Source organism: Rhinoderma darwinii, chromosome 3 (genome assembly GCF_050947455.1).
Source record: "Rhinoderma darwinii isolate aRhiDar2 chromosome 3, aRhiDar2.hap1, whole genome shotgun sequence".
Taxonomy (NCBI): domain Eukaryota; kingdom Metazoa; phylum Chordata; class Amphibia; order Anura; family Rhinodermatidae; genus Rhinoderma; species Rhinoderma darwinii.
Window position 1 is genome coordinate 290556263 of NC_134689.1, and position 17883 is coordinate 290574145.

The 17883-nt window shown below is 39.3% G+C and overlaps 1 protein-coding gene across 2 annotated transcripts in view; it reads left to right on the forward strand.

Annotated features, from left to right (window-relative positions):
• Positions 1-16675, forward strand: part of SPPL2A (signal peptide peptidase like 2A) — a 37996-nt gene extending 21321 nt beyond the window's left edge. The window contains exons 9-16 of one of the 2 annotated variants that reach the window (XM_075858049.1): positions 137-218; positions 1631-1705; positions 2254-2310; positions 4144-4197; positions 9179-9278; positions 12160-12237; positions 12551-12711; positions 13529-16675. In XM_075858049.1, the coding sequence (XP_075714164.1) occupies positions 137-218; positions 1631-1705; positions 2254-2310; positions 4144-4197; positions 9179-9278; positions 12160-12237; positions 12551-12711; positions 13529-13600 (679 nt within the window). In that variant the 3' untranslated portion in view covers positions 13601-16675. The remainder of the gene's footprint in view (positions 1-136; positions 219-1630; positions 1706-2253; positions 2311-4143; positions 4198-9178; positions 9279-12159; positions 12238-12550; positions 12712-13528) is intronic. The other variant, XM_075858050.1, reaches the window with a different exon arrangement.
• The last annotated feature ends 1208 nt before the right edge of the window (positions 16676-17883 follow it).

Genomic DNA, 17883 nt, shown 5'->3' on the forward strand with positions numbered 1-17883 from the left:
GCGTGTAAATGCGTGTGTATTTATAGTGGGCACATAGTGTGCATAGTTACAATGTGCTCCAGACCTCCTATGCTTGTCACGTTTATTGTCGTTAAAAATGTATTTTTATGTTTGATTTTTTTTTTTGTTTAATTAGGTGGATTTGGATACTTCAAGATATTCTGGGGATTGCGTTCTGCCTCAACTTTATTAAAACTTTAAGAATGCCAAATTTTAAGGTAAAAAAAGTACCAGAATTTATTTTGATCTTTTCCCCCCATCAATACTATCTTCTGACATGTCTCTCTAACATGTCAGAATATAGAATTTCATACACATTTACTTTAAGGAACCTTGTTATTCTGGTAGGACCATAAGAGCAAGGGTTGATGCAATTCTCCTAAGTTTAATTTGAAATTGCTCTTAAAGAGGTCCTGTCACTGGGTTATATAAGTTGAACTGGTTTACTGACCTGAAAAGTGCTGTCTCCCTGGTCCTAGAACTGTTTTTATTATTTTCCCCTCGTTCCAGACATATGGCCCACTGTTATGTTGGCTCCCTATATGCTAATTTGCTATAGTTAGTCAACAGGTCGGAGCTAGCTTCCCTGCCTCTCATGCCGACCAATCAGCGCGAGACAGCTTGAGGGTAGTTCAAGCCCTGTTGGCTAAATACAGAAAATTAGCACAGAGGGCGCCAATACAACAGTGGGCCGTATCTCAGGAACAGGGGAGGGGTTCAAGGAAAAAAAGAAAGCACTAGAATCATGGAGATCGCGCTATTCAGCTCGGTAAACCAGAGACAGGTCCTAGTGACAGGTCCTCCTTTAAATGCTACATGAAGCATTTTTTTTAAATACTTACATTCCAGGGTATACCAGTCTGAATGACAATGTAGCGTGCATCATATCCCCAAAAAGGCGCTTATCTGTTAGAGAACATGGCGCAAGCTATCTGCAGATTGTACTTGCCTATGTTCACTGCTACTTTTCTAAACAAAAAGGTTGCATGAAACTTGAAAGCCGTGCCTCTTTTTACCAACTCATTTTTTGTGTAAATGTAATTTTTTTTGTGAAGACCATGGGGGAGATTTCTGAAAACTAGTGCAAAGAAAAGTGGAGTAGTTGCCCTTAGCAACCAATCCGATTCTACCTTTTCTTTTTCAGAGGCCCTTTTGAGAAATCAAAAAACATCAATCTGATTGGTTGCCATGGGCAACTTCTCTACTTTTCCTTTGCAGCCGTTTTCATAAATCTTGTGTGTCATAATTCCATTAATAAATCTCCACTACTGCATTTATACGGATACTAACTGCATTCATTTATAAAGAATCTTTGCCTGTAAGGGCTAGTCCACTCTGACACGCTCTTTCTTCCCGAGGTTCCGTCTCTGACCTCCCATTGGAAAAATGTTTTTCGCTGCGTTTTTTTTGCCTGCGGCACTCAATAACCGCGGCCGAAAAATGCAGTGAAAGCTGTGGCTGGAAAGTGCAGGCAGGTCAAAATCTGCCTCAAAATTCTTGAAAGAATTTTGAGGCAGGTTTTTCTGCCTGCAGAAAACTCTGTGTGAACAGGGCCTAAATAGCCTAAATATATTTTTTTCAAGAGAAATGTTTGTTCCATGTCCACTCATGCCAATTTATCTTATTACAGGCGTGTGTCATTCTTCTAGGCCTCCTGCTTCTGTATGATGTATTTTTTGTCTTTATAACTCCATTCATTACAAAGGTATGTAAAAAGAACTATGTATTACTGCTGACATTATAGATAAAGTAACATTGTCACACAGGCTCAGTGGTTAGCACTAGTACAGCACTGGGGTCCTGGGTTTAAATCTGGCCATGGGCGACAACTGCATGGAGTTTGTATGTTCTCCCTGTGTCTGTACACATTTTTTTTACGAGTGTTTTTGTTTTTTTTTTCAAATTGACACCAGAGTGAATGAAATGACATTGTGAACCGCACTAGGGACAAGTACTGATGTGAATGGTGACACGCTGTGCAGCACTGCAGAATATGTGGGCGCTATATCATTTACAGGGAATACATTTTTCATAGCTTGAGAAAACAAAAAGAACAAATTATAAGAGTGACTTCAAGGATACAAAACCGGAAAACTGATAGCTGGTAACTTGTACACTGCATGGAGATATGTCAGTAACAAATGTTGTAAACCAGGAGCTTTCTGTGGGAATTGGACATGTGGCTATGTATTATAACGAATGGTCAGGATTCTTGTATATATATAATTTAATATTTATTACAAATCTTTTCAGAATGGCCAGAGCATCATGATTGAAGTGGCAGCCGGACCGTCAGGAAGTACAGAAAAGGTTTGTACTTTAATCACTGAAATGAATGAACATCAGTTTCTAGTTTATATGTAAGGGCCTGTTCACATCACCGTTCCATCGGAGGTTTCCGACGGGTTAACCCCTCAACGGAAAGGCAAACGGAAACCTAAGCTTCCATTTCCCTCACCATTGATATCAATGGTGACGGAAACATTGCTCAAGTCTTCCATTTGTCACTGTTGTGACAGGGTTCCGTTGTTTTGACAGAATCAATAGCGCAGTCGACTGCGCTATTGATTCCATCAAAAACTAAAGAACCCGGTGACAAACGCAAACCATTAGCTAGGTTTCCGTCCCCATTGCGTTCAATGGTGAGGGAAACGGAAGCTTAGGTTTCCGTTGAGGGGTTAACCCGACGGAAACCTCAGACGGAACACCTCAGCGGAAAGGAATGGTGATGTGAACACAGCCATAAACGTATTAGGAATTGGTTTAATAATCGTTTCCTAATAAAATGTAATTGGCAGAAAATGCTCCCTTTTAACTATAGGACTCGCCTGACCTGACACTACAGACTTCGGAAAATCAAAATGTCCATACCTGCCCTGCTTATCCCTATCCAACTACAGACTAGACCAATTTACTATGACAATAGACTACATCCTGTGTTTAGCGATAGAAGGCGTTTCATGCAAATCCGTCAAATAACTTCAGTGGTTAATGCAACTGTCTGGTGTGATGACTGGGCAGTATTCCAGGGCCCCCTCAGGCTGGTGCTGTAAAGTTAAAAATGTTACTTACATAGTCTACGATCCCTACAGCCCTTCTTTTTGGGATGCTGCATCGGAATGGGTTGGGCAGGCAGGTGCTGGTGAGTGATGTCACTAGCTTTACCCATTCATTTAGACTATACTGACATCTGTCAGCACAGTCCTTGACTATTGAATCGGCCTGATATTGGTCCTGCAGGGAAATTTTTGTTCACCCGTCACGGTCAATTTGTCAACGGATTGACAGACGAGGACACAGGGACTTATTTATAGGTGATTTTATTATTGGGAAATGTCCTTTAATTCAAATGTGTAATTTCAAAGACGTCTGGGGTTGTGTGCATCCAAGGCAATGAGTGCGTTGTAAAGGAGTTCTAAGTTGTTATATCCAACAATAGGTGTTTTTCATCCATGTCACTTAAAGGGGTTGTACAGGATTAGAAAATCAGAACTGCTTTCCTTCAAAAACAGCGCCACATCTGTCCACAGTCGGTGTGTGGTATTGCAGCTCAACCCCATTCACTTCAAAGGAGCGGATCTCTAATACCAGACATAACTCATAGACAGGTAAGACACTGTTTCTGCAAGAAAGCAGCTATATGTCTCAATACTGGACAATGTTCATGGAAGTAATCCTATAAAAGTCCTCATCTCCACTGCAAAGTAAACTCAGTCCATGTGCATGCCGAGGGCAATAGAAACCTCACGGATGTAAACCACCGTGTGAATAAACTTTCTGCACCAGCATATGCTGCCAGAGCTCAGGAATTTACTGCCCTGAGCAAAAGAACCCTACAGAACAGTGAACACAGACAGAAATAATTTTAGCAAGTCATCACTACATTGACATTTTGAGTGTAACCGTTTATTTAACCCTTTGATTGCAAAGTCTCTTATTTCCTATATAACTCTAACATTTCGTTGCTATACATAAAACCCAAAGGCATGATATGTGAAGTGGTCTGTGGTCTGTCCTATGATTGCTTTTGTACCATAAGCTTTAGACTTCAGAGATACAAATACACTAAATATAACAAATTCTGGCCTATGTTTAGCTGATCCATTTGGATATTAAATGTCTTTGACTTGGATTTGATCCTAGAATGGTGAGAACTATTTGGAGGTCCCTCCTGACTCTCAAGCCACCTACGAGAAAGTAAGGATTGCATTTCCGATAACTTCAATGGATTATTTTATCACTATAAGATCTTACTGTATAATCACTTACTGAGATTCTTGCACCTTGTCATGTTTATCTCATGTTTTATGTTGTTACATTTTCATGTAATATGTTGCCATCGTAGTATATAATTCATGGTTACCATTCCATCAATAAATTGAATAGATGATGATTTTTAATGAAATGTCAATGGATCTTAATTGTACATTTTATAATTATATCCATTAACATGGCGTCTTAATCCAGTTCTCAGAAAGTTACGACATTCAGGTTATAAATATGTGAAGTCCAATTCTGAACCAAAACCGTTAAAGCAAAGCTTGGATCTCGCTTAACTAAGTACTATAGTGGTGCAAACTTAACATGTATCAAAAATTCAGTCCGTGAGCTGAGGCCAGGGTTTTGAATATAGCTTTACAAACAAGAAAAGAAAGGGCCCAGGTGTCCGGTGGGCTGAAGTACATACAAAAACACATCAATATCGCCGAAGGCAAAGCGAATGAGGTCATAAATAGGAGACACAGCCGCGTTCGCCGCCATTAGCCCCAATTTTCCCCTGAGGATGCCACTGCGGTGGTGAAACATGTCGGGAGGGGGGGCTTTTTCAATTTTTAATTCAATGTGTTCTGACAAATTTAAGTTCCTATTCCATAGGACTGCAGCCGCAAATCTCACACGTCTCACATAGGCAGCGTGACCATCTAATATGGTGGTTTTACTGCACTTAGACGGAACTGACTATTGAATATCAATAGTATCACTATATGGAGACTTTTCAGTTCGCATTGCGGTTTTAATTTCCATTTGTAAGCTTATAGTTAGTCTAATAAATCTGTATGTCGTTATACTATAAGGCAGGATTCACACGAGGTCATTACGTCCGTAATGGACGGACGTATTTCGGGCGGAAGTCCCGGGCCGGGCTCCTAGCATCATAGTTATGTACGACGCTAGGAGTCCCTGCCTCTCTGCAGGACAACTGTCCCGTACTGTAATCATATTTTCAGTACGGGACAGTAGTTCCACGGAGAGGCAGGGACTCCTAGCGTCGTACATAACTATGATGCTAGGAGCCCGGCTCCCTGCACTGAGTTCGGTCCGGGACTGCCGCCCGAAATACGTTCGTCCATTACGGATGTTAATGTGCTCGTGTGAACCCAGCCGAAAGCATTCATAGGTGTCTGGGAAACAAGGGCTAATCTCTTTGCGTTCGGCGATATTGATGTGTTTTTGAATATAGCATCAGGAATTATGGCCGCGTAGTGTCACCGTTGTATAGATATGCATTTTTTTTTTACATAAACATTGCTTAGTTACATAGCAACGGTCCACAAGATCTCTGCTCGGAAACCAAATATTTAAGTTTAACTAATAATTCACTGTTTAATTAAAGTGTAACTTCACTACACCAACTGCAGTCATATAGATGAATTATAAAATTTGTTGTAGAATCAAAGTGTCTTTCTGTTCTTGGAGCTCTCGCTGATGTATTCTGCAGGCTTCAGTATCTAATACCCAGCAACCACTGGACTTCCTGTCTGGGTGACCACCATTTGATTACATTTTGCTACATGTACAGAAGAGGTCACAGGAAGTTCCATCTGCTATAACAGTACCTATCCATGCTACACATGCTCAAGATAGGTCACTCTCAAGGCCCATGCACACGACCGTAGAATTCATCGTAACTCCGGACCCATTAATTTCTATTACCCACGAACTTCTTCCCGTATATTTAAGGGAATGTGTCCGTGCCATAGAAAGGCTCCGCAAAATATAGGACATGTCCTATTTTTTGCATTTTACGGACCGTGCTCCCATACTTTATATGGGAGTACGGCCCACAAATGCGTGTGGCTGTCCACGGCCGGCCGTGCCCGTAATCACTGACCGCAATCACGGGCACGGTCGTGTGCATCTGGCCTTAGGCAGCAGCATATACAAGAACATGGCACGGGAAAGGATCTTGAAATCTTTTTGAGGAGCTAACCATAAAATTACTACCAAATGTTGTTTTACGTTTAAATAGGTCAAAGCAATGTCACTCAGGTGTTCGTGTGGTGCAGTCTGGCACCAAGTAACATCTTGAAAACTACTTGTATTTCCAGATGTAGTCATCTGATAAAAAAAATACTGTTTTTTTTTTGTCAGACCCAACCTACAGTAAAGGTATTGCCAACAAGTGTTTGGGTGATCATTTTATTGGCACTTCTTACACCATGATGTTACTGTTTTAATTGAATGTTAGGCTACATTCACACGAACGTAGCCCACCTCTGACGTGAAAAACTGCCGATTTCACGTCCGAGGTGGACCCGTGCTGTCACAGGTCCCCCACAGACTACAGTCTATGGAGGGATTTGTGACACGCAGGAAAATAGGACATATCCTATTTTTCAACTGAGCGTTCACACGCTCCATTGAAACAACGTTCTTGCGAATGGCCCCATTGAAATGCATGGGTCCGTGTGACGGCTGTTGTTTTAATGGCTGTCACATGGACGAGATTGATGTTCGTGTGAATGAGCCCTAATACTTGCGGTATTGGTTACTCTACTGAGATTCATCACCTGCCATGCATAGTTATAGGGCAAGATATTGGTAGTCTCTAATAATACTTGAATTGTAGGTTGTAGTGGCCCTTTAATATGGACACTAAATACCTGTATTATTTCTAATCCCATAAGACTTGGTCATCAAAATCTTTCACTTGTAATACATCGCTAATAATATGGAAATGGAGAACAACCAGTTTTTCAGATAATGTAACATTGTATGAATAGTAATGCCACAAATCTCATATTGAATCCACTTTTTATTTTTTTAATGGGTGTGACATGCACAATGTTTATCCATAGAATCCAGTTGTTACCACGCAGCATTTTGTAACTTATTGTACTGTGATCATTTCCCCAATTTATCCAACATTTATAACATTACATTTTCAATTGCTGATACATACATATTCGTACTTAGAGTAAATCTTTACCTAAGAAGAACGTTGCCAGGAGACGTTTTGCATCAAAAAAGTAATAATAGTTAGGGTATGTTCACCCGGCCTGTTTTTCGGCCGTTTTTCGGGCCGTAAACTATGGATAAACGGCCGAAATATCGGAAGCAGAACGCCTCCAAACATCTGCCCATTGATTTCAATGGGAAAACGGCGTTCTGTTCCGACACTTCTTGGGACGTATTTGGAGCCGTTTTCCATAGACTCTATTGAAAAAAGCTCCAAAAACGGCCGTGAAAAACGCAGCGAAAATCGCGAGTGGCACAAAAAACGTCTGACAATCAGGAGCTGTTTTCCCTTGAAAACAGCTTCGTATTTTGAGACGTTTTTGACTCTGCGTGTGAACATACCCTAAATAAGCAATCGGGGAATTCACAATGAAGTGCTTGGTCGCAGCGCCAATCTTCCTCCTCCTGATAGCTATGACTGGAAGCACATAATAATATGCACCTCCATCCCTTCTCATTAATGTGTACAACAACATTGCATCTACACAAAAGTATAGAAATCTTGTGTCGTCACCTGCCAGTTCTTCCCAGAAAATGATAACCTAGTGTAACCCACACACCATGCAGTCAGGCAGTAACAATGTAAAGAAAAGCGTATTTTTTTTTTCTTCTCTAAAGTCAAACATAAAACACAAATAATTGTTGCGTGTTACCGGTATCCTCTGTGAATAAGGAGATACGGAGGCCAGGTCCTCACTCCCATTTCGCTGGCAAAGAAGGGACCTGCGCTTAGATCTTCCCGTATAGTGCAGCAAAAGATATATTAAAATATAGACCGTGCAATAACGTCTACAACCAGTGTTGGGAATTCTCATAGGGTTTATTATACTCACAAGCAGGAGTCTAAAATCAGCATTTTAAATATACAAAATTCCACATAGAATCCAGTCAATAAACCGCCCGACTCGAGTTTTGCCTGAACATCGACGACTTCCAGGGTTTCTCGGGGACAAAAAATCAAATATATGCCTTCTATGAGCGAGCAGGCATAAATTGGAAAAAGAATGTCCACCATTTTTAGCTATTCCTCTTTATAAATTGGACTTAGTACGTCTCCTTGTGGGACCAATCCAACTTTTCTTGCCACGTTTTGAATTTGGCAAGTGGCGAGATAGGAAATAGATATATTTTAAATAGATACAGATAGATGTGAGATAGATGATAGATAGGAAGTAGGTAGGTAATAGATTGATAGGAAATATATATATATATATATATATATATATATATACATACATTCATATCTATATCCGATCAATAAGATATTGATATATATGTTAGATAGATCTGAAAGAGAGATCTACATGTAATATATATATCTAGTAAATATATATATTACATAGATATATAGGAAATACACACTGTATGTATATGTGTGTGTGTGTATATATATATATATTAAATAGCTAGGAGATAGATAAATGTAAGATAGATAGATAGATAATGGATAAATAAGAAATAGATACTCCAGTCAATGGTGGAGAATTTGAATATCCGCTGCCCTGTTATCTTAGTAGACGGTTCTCACTTGTAAAGGAAGCAAAGCCGTTCCAGTAATAGAAATGATTGATATTTATTCATTAACGTATACATGTAGGTGCAAAGGTGCAGAGAAAGTTCCACTAAATTGCAGCAATAAAAATTGTACTTGATGTTCCATCCATATTTACCATCTGTCTCTATCTCTGTCTCTGAGTCACCGCTTTGTTTCACTGCCCATAGACGTAATGCTTGTTGTTAACCATTTGAATAATGTTATGACCGTGCTAATCATTATCTCATACTTCATATGATCCATTCCAACCGATGGATGTTGGTGGTAAACGCTACGTAACATTTATTATTGTCTGATTTGTCAAATAAATTGGAATGTTTGTTATGATGGGAAGATCTTTGTCTTTGGCCTTTCAAATCTGCCTATCATGTTCTTGTCTTCCAGCTACCAGTAGTCATTCGGGTACCTAGGCTGGAGTACTCCGCTGTAAAATTATGTGTGATGCCTTTTTCATTATTGGGCTTTGGAGATATAATTGTACCTGGTATGTAGATAAATCACTTTTTTTTTTATTTTTATTTCATTGTTATATAATAGTGTGATGAAATTGTGATTTTAAGGGTATGTTCACACGGCCTATTTACGGACGTAAATCGGGCGTTTTTGCGACGAATTACGCCCGAAAATAGCGCCTCAATAGCGCTGACAAACATCTGCCCATTGAAAGCAATGGGCAGACGTTTGTCTGTTCACACGAGGCGTATATTTACGCGCCGCTGTCAAATGACGGCGCGTAAATAGACGCCCGCGTCAAAGAAGTGACCTGTCACTTCTTTGGCCGTAATTGGAGCCGCTATTCATTGACTCCAATGAATAGCAGCGCTAATTACGGCCGTAATTAACGCGGCGTTCAAGCGCCTGCACATGCCGGTACGGCTGAAATTACGGGGATGTTTTCAGGCTGAAACATCCCCGTAATTTCAGCCGTTACGGACCCCCGCCGTGTGAACATACCCTAAAGGGAACCTGTCACCAGCATTTCACCTATTGAACTTTACTTATCCCTCACTGGCCGCTGCTATCAAAAGTTCATTACCGTTATCCCCTCTCCTAAACTCCTTCTCCGACTGTAAATAACGGTCTGCAAAAAATTAGCGACTTTTATCATAATAATCTGGTGTCCCGTTGTGCGCACACACCAGAAGAGGACATCAATGTACAAGCGCAGGATTTTGTGTGCTGGGGGAAGGCGAGGACCTGTCAATCAAAAGTAAGGAGGCGGGATAAACTCGGAAAGGCTTGAGGAATGAAGATATGACTCTTTTCAAACGAATACTAAAGCTACAGAGCCGACTAAGACGACAATCATAGGTTATATAGAAATGATTATTCACCCACGTCCACCAGGTATTGCTGGTTTAATAGGTGAAATGCTGGTGACAGGTTCCCTTTAAACCAGATTAATAAATAGCTTTTGAGCACTTTTTTAATAGAACAGATAGGGCTACTGTGCTGTTTCTTCAATACAGAACACCATTCATCAGTTTCCTTTACACATAGAGTACACTGTTCTTATAAAAATCTTGAATACCTGTTGTCACCAGTAGGGGGCTGGTGTGTATGTGATTCCTATGTAGGTCAATAGGATCTACAGCATGAACCTCTATACTGTATACAGATCACCCCCTACTAGTAGCAACAGGTAATGCAAGGGTCAACATGAAAATGGGGCACTTTATTCAAACTGGAGTTTTCCACTGGAATTATTCATAGGGGAGACTCTCTAAGGAATAATTTTCAGACACCACTGTTTAGCAGTGGTTAACACATACAGATGTCCGCCTTTGTGGGATCTGAATTTGTCACTCGCATTGGTGGCACATATTGATATAGACCTCCCTTACTTCAACACCATATCCATAAAAATATGTGTGAATTCTTCTGATTTGGTTTATTCAGATGTGCCACTTCTTTTCCCAAATGTAGGTAGAATTCATTTATTTTAAAATACCGGTTTATGGAAGAGAAATTACTTCAGTGCCTTTGTAGGGGATGCGGAAGCTGAAAAGAGTCACAGGATATGATCTCGCATCCTGCTGTCAATCATCTCTCCCCTGTATAGCCTCCTGTGATCCTAGGGGGTACAGGAAGTTTTCTTCATGTTATTACCGATGAGAGAGGATATGTTTTGTTTTTTTTTTGTTTTTTTTTTACTAAAGGGGTGAAAAGATGAGCAGTCGCACTTCTAATCCGCCCTGCACCTAGTCAGACAATATGTCGACGTGTGATTCGGATGTTTACCAGTGTTTGGATCGTGGAGATTTTTGGTCTAAGTGAAAATATTAGCATGTAGACCTAGGCATACGTGGCATGTAGCAATTCTGTATATCTTGAGATTTTATTTTTAGGTGGTGTCCTGCATCTCAAGCTTTGCTAGGCACCTATGAGTGTAAATTGATAGGTGGCATTTTCACAAGCTCATAGGTGTCTAACTTCAGTAAATATATGGGTATGGGGTTATAATATGATTGATTATCTTTTGTTTTATTGTTAAGGTTTTATCTGTGTATGTCAAGTGTGAAAATTGTCCCGACCGAGAAAGGGTTAAAGTGGTTTTCCCATCATAGAAAGTGATGAGATATCGCTAAGACATGCCATCAATTTCTCATCAATGGGGGTCTGACCGCTGGATTCCCCCCCCCCCTGATTCTGAGAGGGTCTTTGCCTGCACAGGGAGCTACACAAAAGCCCAATTCACTTAAAGGAGTTCTAGACCTTAAACTAGCAGGAGGAAATGTTATAAAATAAACATTACTATACTTTAAATCCCACGCCACTCCAGTGGTCCCCTGCGGACTTTGTTAATTTTCCTACACATGCCATGCATACTAGCATCACCTCTGAGACCAGTGATTGGTAAACAAAGGCCTCAGGGGACCACTGGAGCGGCGGGGTATTGGTGAGCAATGTTTTTGTTTTTTTATAACGTTTCCTGCTCGTTTAGTTCTTGAACCCTCGGGCTACCACTTTAAATGGAGCAGTGTATTTCCCTGCACAGCTGGTTGCCAGCAGTACCGCTACTGTAAAATGGGCCGCAGCACTAAACCAGCGCTAAGGCCCATTCATTTTCCAGATCAGTGGGGATCTCTGTCAGTTGGACTCCCACCGATCAGATAGTGATATCTGATAGTGATCTTTGTGATATGCCATCACTATCTGTGAAGGGAAAACCCCTTGGAGTTGCTGGGTAGCGGCTCAGAACGGATCACTAGTAAGTTAACATGGGCCTGTGGATATATATGTTGTTTCTTTCGCTTGTTCCCTAGTCTTTAAAACAGACCTGTAAATGAGTAGAGGAATTAGAATATTCTAATGGTTTATAGAGGAATTGGATAAATCGTGTGTGCTTGTTGTTTGCATCGTAGGCCTGCTGGTAGCATATTGCAGAAGATTTGACGTACGATTTACCTCTTCTAGTACATATTACATATCCTGCACTATAGGTACGTGTAATATTGAATTCCTAATCTCTTGAAGGACCTTATAACTTTTATACGTAAGCTAGTGTAACTATTTAGTGTACAGAATGATTAGCATGTTATGGCTTTGTTAACATTTGTAACTTTTGTATGGATACATTTCACTTCCACGCATTTCTTGACGGCAGATGAAAGTTTATCTAATAATTCAGATGGTATTTGACGTATCTTGCCACTTTCTTGTGGTGGAGAATACGGTATATTTTGATCATATTATGTGCCTGCCTTTGCTAGCTGCATTCATTTGCCTGCTGTTCATGTTATTATTCTCTTCCAGGTTATGCTGTGGGGATGATTTTGACTTTAGTTGTCTTGATTGTACTTAACATGGGGCAGCCAGCCCTGCTGTATCTAGTGCCGTGCACACTTCTCGCCAGTTCTGTCGTTGCCTGGAGAAGAAAGGAAATGAAAAAATTCTGGAATGGCGGCTGCTATGAGGTATTGGCCATCAGTGCTGTCTCTGTGGTGCATTATTCATGAAGCATAGATTTTCTGCAGGCAGCATGTTATAGAGCAGGAGTAGGTGAGCAGGTTGATGTATATTTGTGTAGCAAAAGATTCAGTATAAAGCCTCGTTCACATCTGCGCTCGGCTTTCCGTTGTTCTGCTTAGTTAGAGGAGCAGAACAACTGAAAAACCAGAAGCGCTGGTTCCGTTGCACGATGTACACCACCAGCGGCCCACGGAACCCATTGACTTTAATGGGTACCATCTGGTTCCAGTTGGGGGGTCCGTGGTTTTACCGGAAACGAGAGTGCAGCAGATTTAATTCCCTCATGCTGTTTCTAATGCATTTTATTTTTTTTAGCCAAAGCCAGGAGTGGATCCAAAAGGAAGGAAAAGTATACACTCCCGACTTTGGCTAAAATCTAACCTGATCAAAAACTACTTAAAAAAACCATGTATGATTCCAGCCAAAAATTCTGAGTCCTATTCGTGAAGTCCATTCAAATTCATCCCTATTTAGAAGTCCTATCATTGTAAACCATTGGGTGGCAGCACATGCTAATCCAATATTGGGTATAAAGGATACACAGTCCCGTTTTTTTGGTTTCTAATGATTGAAAATGTTGTTTATTCTGTTTTATGTATTTTTTCCAGTTGTTTTTCTGCATCTTTCTCCACATAACAAATCTATCTTGATGTACAAATGAATGAATTCTACATTATCCGTTATCTAAAGGGAAGAAGTTTTTTTATGTTTTACTGATGTGGTTTTCAGTATCTCTATTTTTTTCTCTTTTACCCAAAATAGATAATGGAGCAAGTAGACAATACTGTCAGTGAAGAAAATATTATACGAGATGAAGCACAAGGAGAACCATGACGGAACCGTTAGGCTGTGCACAGTTGTGTTTTATGATGGAATATTACTGCTTGGTTTTAGAAATCTTTTTCCACATTTTCCCATTACAAAATGTAATCTAAAGTATTTTTATAGATTTTTATTTTTTTTTTCTTAATTCTAGAAAAAAAATCTAAGGAATGATTGTAATACTGTGAGAAATGTTTCCATTTAATTGTGCCTTATAGGACTTTGGAAAGGTCTAACAGATCTATGCACTATGAAACAAATTCTATTCTCTGCCTCTCTATCTTTAGTGTTGGACTTGTAGTTCTTAGTGTGCCTCCAAAAAAGACGGGACTCATCAACGCTTATTTAACATATTCTGCTGTCTCTTATTGCAGCAATATATTACAGCACAAGCGCCTGTGATCCGTTCTGCATGCTGTGCATAGACTTCAGAAATCTAGACTAAGTGAGTCCGCTGTCTCCATTATTCACTATATGAGTCTTGCTGTAATAGAGAGAGACTGAATGTGGGTGCCTTGGTCATAGAGCCCATGGTTTGTCTAGATTTTTGATATTTGTGTATGCGGATCACGGGAGATCAGTGATGAAGCACAATGTATTAAATATCGATTTAGAAGAAATTAACATATTGGCGAGTCCCATCTGATTTTATTGTACACTTTGAGCAACAGGTTGCCTAATCCTGCACTATATTGTACTTGTACGTACGTATGTATGTATTTGTACATACTGTGTATATATATATATATATATTGTGCCATGTTCAATTTCCTTTCATTAAGCAAACCGCTTTTATATCACGCTTACTTTTGTTGTTGTTGTCTACTTTCTGTTTTTTTTTTTTGTTTGTATTTTAGATGTTGTGTGCTAGAGTACTTCACAACTACTGCTGTTCATGGGAAGTCATACATTCAGCACTTTAGCCTTAACACATTACTGAGCACTTTTAGATTGGTTTTACTTCATCACATTTGTATGAGAAAAGGTTCATTGGATTCACTCTCCAATATTTGTCAGCAAATTTATATTTAAATGAATTCTGCTCACTAGATTTGTCAAATTTATTTTTTTTAAAGGGGTTGTCCATTTTTTGTACACCACTTTTTATGGTTGGTATTGGTCCCCCCTGCTAGGAGTACAAATAATTATCCGCTGTCACCGAGAGGAAAAGCACTGCTTTCTTATTACTAATTTTTTTTCTGCGGGGGCCTGAGTAGTAGCTATGTAATGAAGCCCTACATAGAATTTCTCATCTTTGTCACCTAAACATACCCCATTAGGAAATACTCAAGGATAGCTTATCTTTTTTGTTACAAAAATAGAAAAATATAGAGAATGAAAATTATATCAACTAATATATCAGTAGAACTACCTTCCCCCAAGGGCTGTCTTCTTGATGGCCCATGGGTGGTGTCTTTGGTTGACCAGATGAAAAACTGCATGTTGTTTGGGGCTATTTTACTATGTATACTGGAATTTGAACACGTTTCCATTACAGCAAGACGACTATTGGGTTAGAGGCTGGAGAAACTGTCTGCATTGGACGATCTGAGGAGATAAACTCATCCGCAATGTAGTAGTGCCTCCTCCCAGGGGTTAATGTTGAAGGATATAGGACTAGATAAGTAACGCTAATACATCATATTTTTACAATCTCTGACTGAAAATATATTTATAATAAAAAGTGGAGCTACAGTTTAATATTTATGTATTAAACATAGAGGCGCTTATTAAGATGTAAGGTTGGTCTCAGGCCGATGGCTTTGTACTGATATCCGAGGGACAAGCAACAATGAACTTTATAAACAAATGTGTCGTCTGTCATCCAGCATTGGCCTCCATCGCGTCTGCTTCAGGGTATGGGATTATTCACCTTCATGGGCAGTGCTATTGAAATCCGGTATACGGTTTCACACGGGTCTCCTATGTAAACTGTATTTTTCCTTGTTAATGTAAATGGTTGTATTACACATGGCCACCTAAACCACTGTTGGGCAAGGTTCATAGGCCGGGTACCCTGTGAGCATAAAAAGTGTCTGAATGCACATGACTTCACAGATTCGTTCTGTCCACGTCAATGTAAGCACATCTTTCATGACCACTTATAATGTCAATCTCCATCTTGCTTTTTCCTTCACTCTGCTGTGCCTAATATACATAACTCATCGAAACCTCTTGTCTTAGTCCTACAGGTGAAACGCGTTTTGTCTATTGAATTAGATTGTAGGCTGTTCTTGACTATTGGAGTCAATTTTTTTTATACAGTATACTTTTCTAGTACCAAAATTTTTGCATGAAAAAATATCTAAAAAGTTATATTTATTACAAAAATGCTCATTTTGATCAGACCGGACTTAGCAGCATTTTTTTCCCAGCAGCCCTAACTGGTATTTCCGGCTGAAGGTTGACCATCATTGACAGAATCTCGCTCCATGCGCCATATAGAGAAATTTATTTTACATCTAGTCTACATGCAAATAGTAGTTATAACTTGACACAAGAGTTAATACTTCTCCACCACTTTATTTATAGCGTAAATACTTGTTTATTGACTTTTTTTATTTTTTTTCTCTCCACTGTCCCTATTGTCCTTTTTGGCACAAGCCGTTATAAATTTGCATGTATTAGTCGGCAAGCTTTCATCCTCTAATGTTTTACAGTGCAGAAGTACCTCAGATGTTGTGAATTTTAATTAGGATACATCTTGTAGCACTAATAAAACATCTCATTTATAGATATACAAAATAGAACAGGAGATGACCATTGAAATCTGCCCATACGTAAGCCCTTCAACCTGTGTGGTTCTTCTGTAGTTCTGTATATGTACATGCTAGCACAGCATGGTGTAAATACAAGACTCCCACAAAAGCTTCTCGTCGGAGCTTGTCGAACTTGTCTACATTTTTATACCTTTTGGTACAGATATATGACTTCTAAAGATACTTTTGATAATCTAATGAATTGTTTGGTGTTTTATAACGATTTTGTTTTCTGACGAGTACTAACTAGCCAAATTAACTAAGCTGGTATTTGGAATATTTTTGAACTAAAACAATTGTAATTCAATAAATGTATAATTTTAGATAATTTGTCCATTTTGTGAATCATTAGTGTATATTTATAAATTGGCTATCTATGTGACGCTTGTGAGAACTTTCCAGCTAAAACAGTAATTGCAGAAGGAGACTTTTGAACAAAGAACTATCTTGATTGATAAAACCAAAAAATATTTAAAGAAAATGGCAATCTATCGCTTTCATTAAATGGGTTATCCTTTATTCACTGTTCCTTTTGTACTGGGATTTCTGAAAACTAAAATGTATACATTTCAACTTTTTACTGAATGAAAAAGGTTGTCAGGAAATCGTGTGACAACTGTTTTTACATGTCAAAAAGCCAAGATTTATCAAAGTTGACTGGAGATTGTCACATAAAACACATTTAAAGGGGGTTTCCAGTTTCAGCAAATGTAATGTTTTTTTTTTTTGTATATTTAAAAGTTATACAATTTTCCAGTATACCTTCTGTACTAATTCCTTTATGATTTTCAAGATCTCTGCTGGTCGTTATTCGGTAGGAACATTCATTGTGTATATCCAGTGGATAAATTGTGTCCATGGTCGTGGGATGGACACACAGGTGCACGGCTCGTTACAGATACAGTATGTGTATCAGAGCTGTGTCGTCTAATGATCCTAGCACCTGTGTGTCCATCACATGACCATGGACAGAATGATATCCACTGGAAGTAAACAATGAATGTTCCTATTGAATAACATCAAGCCTAGACCTTGAAAACCGTAAGGAAATAATACAGAAACTATGTTGGAAAATAGTATAAGTTATATAATTATATAAAAAAATAACATTAATTTGCTGAATCTGGACAACCCCTTTTAATGCTGAGATCCCAAGAAAACCTAGGTATCTAAACAAGAGGAATAACACAAGTGTAAATCCTTAACCCCTTCCCAGGATCTGCTGTGTGTGTGTATGTATCTATGTATGTATGTATATATATATATATATATATATATATATATATATATATATATATACACATACACACACACACACACACACACACACACACACACAGCGCTGTCGGGAAGGGGTTCCCGCAAAGTGCAGTACAGTTACGTCGCGGTGATAGGTCGGGCTCAGGAGCTGAGCTCACACCATCACCACTAGGTGTCAGCTGTATGTTACAGCTGACACCCTGCTGTAACGGCTAGGACTGGAGCTAGCCTCCAATCCTGCCGATTTAACATCTCAGATGTGCGCTAAATAGAGAT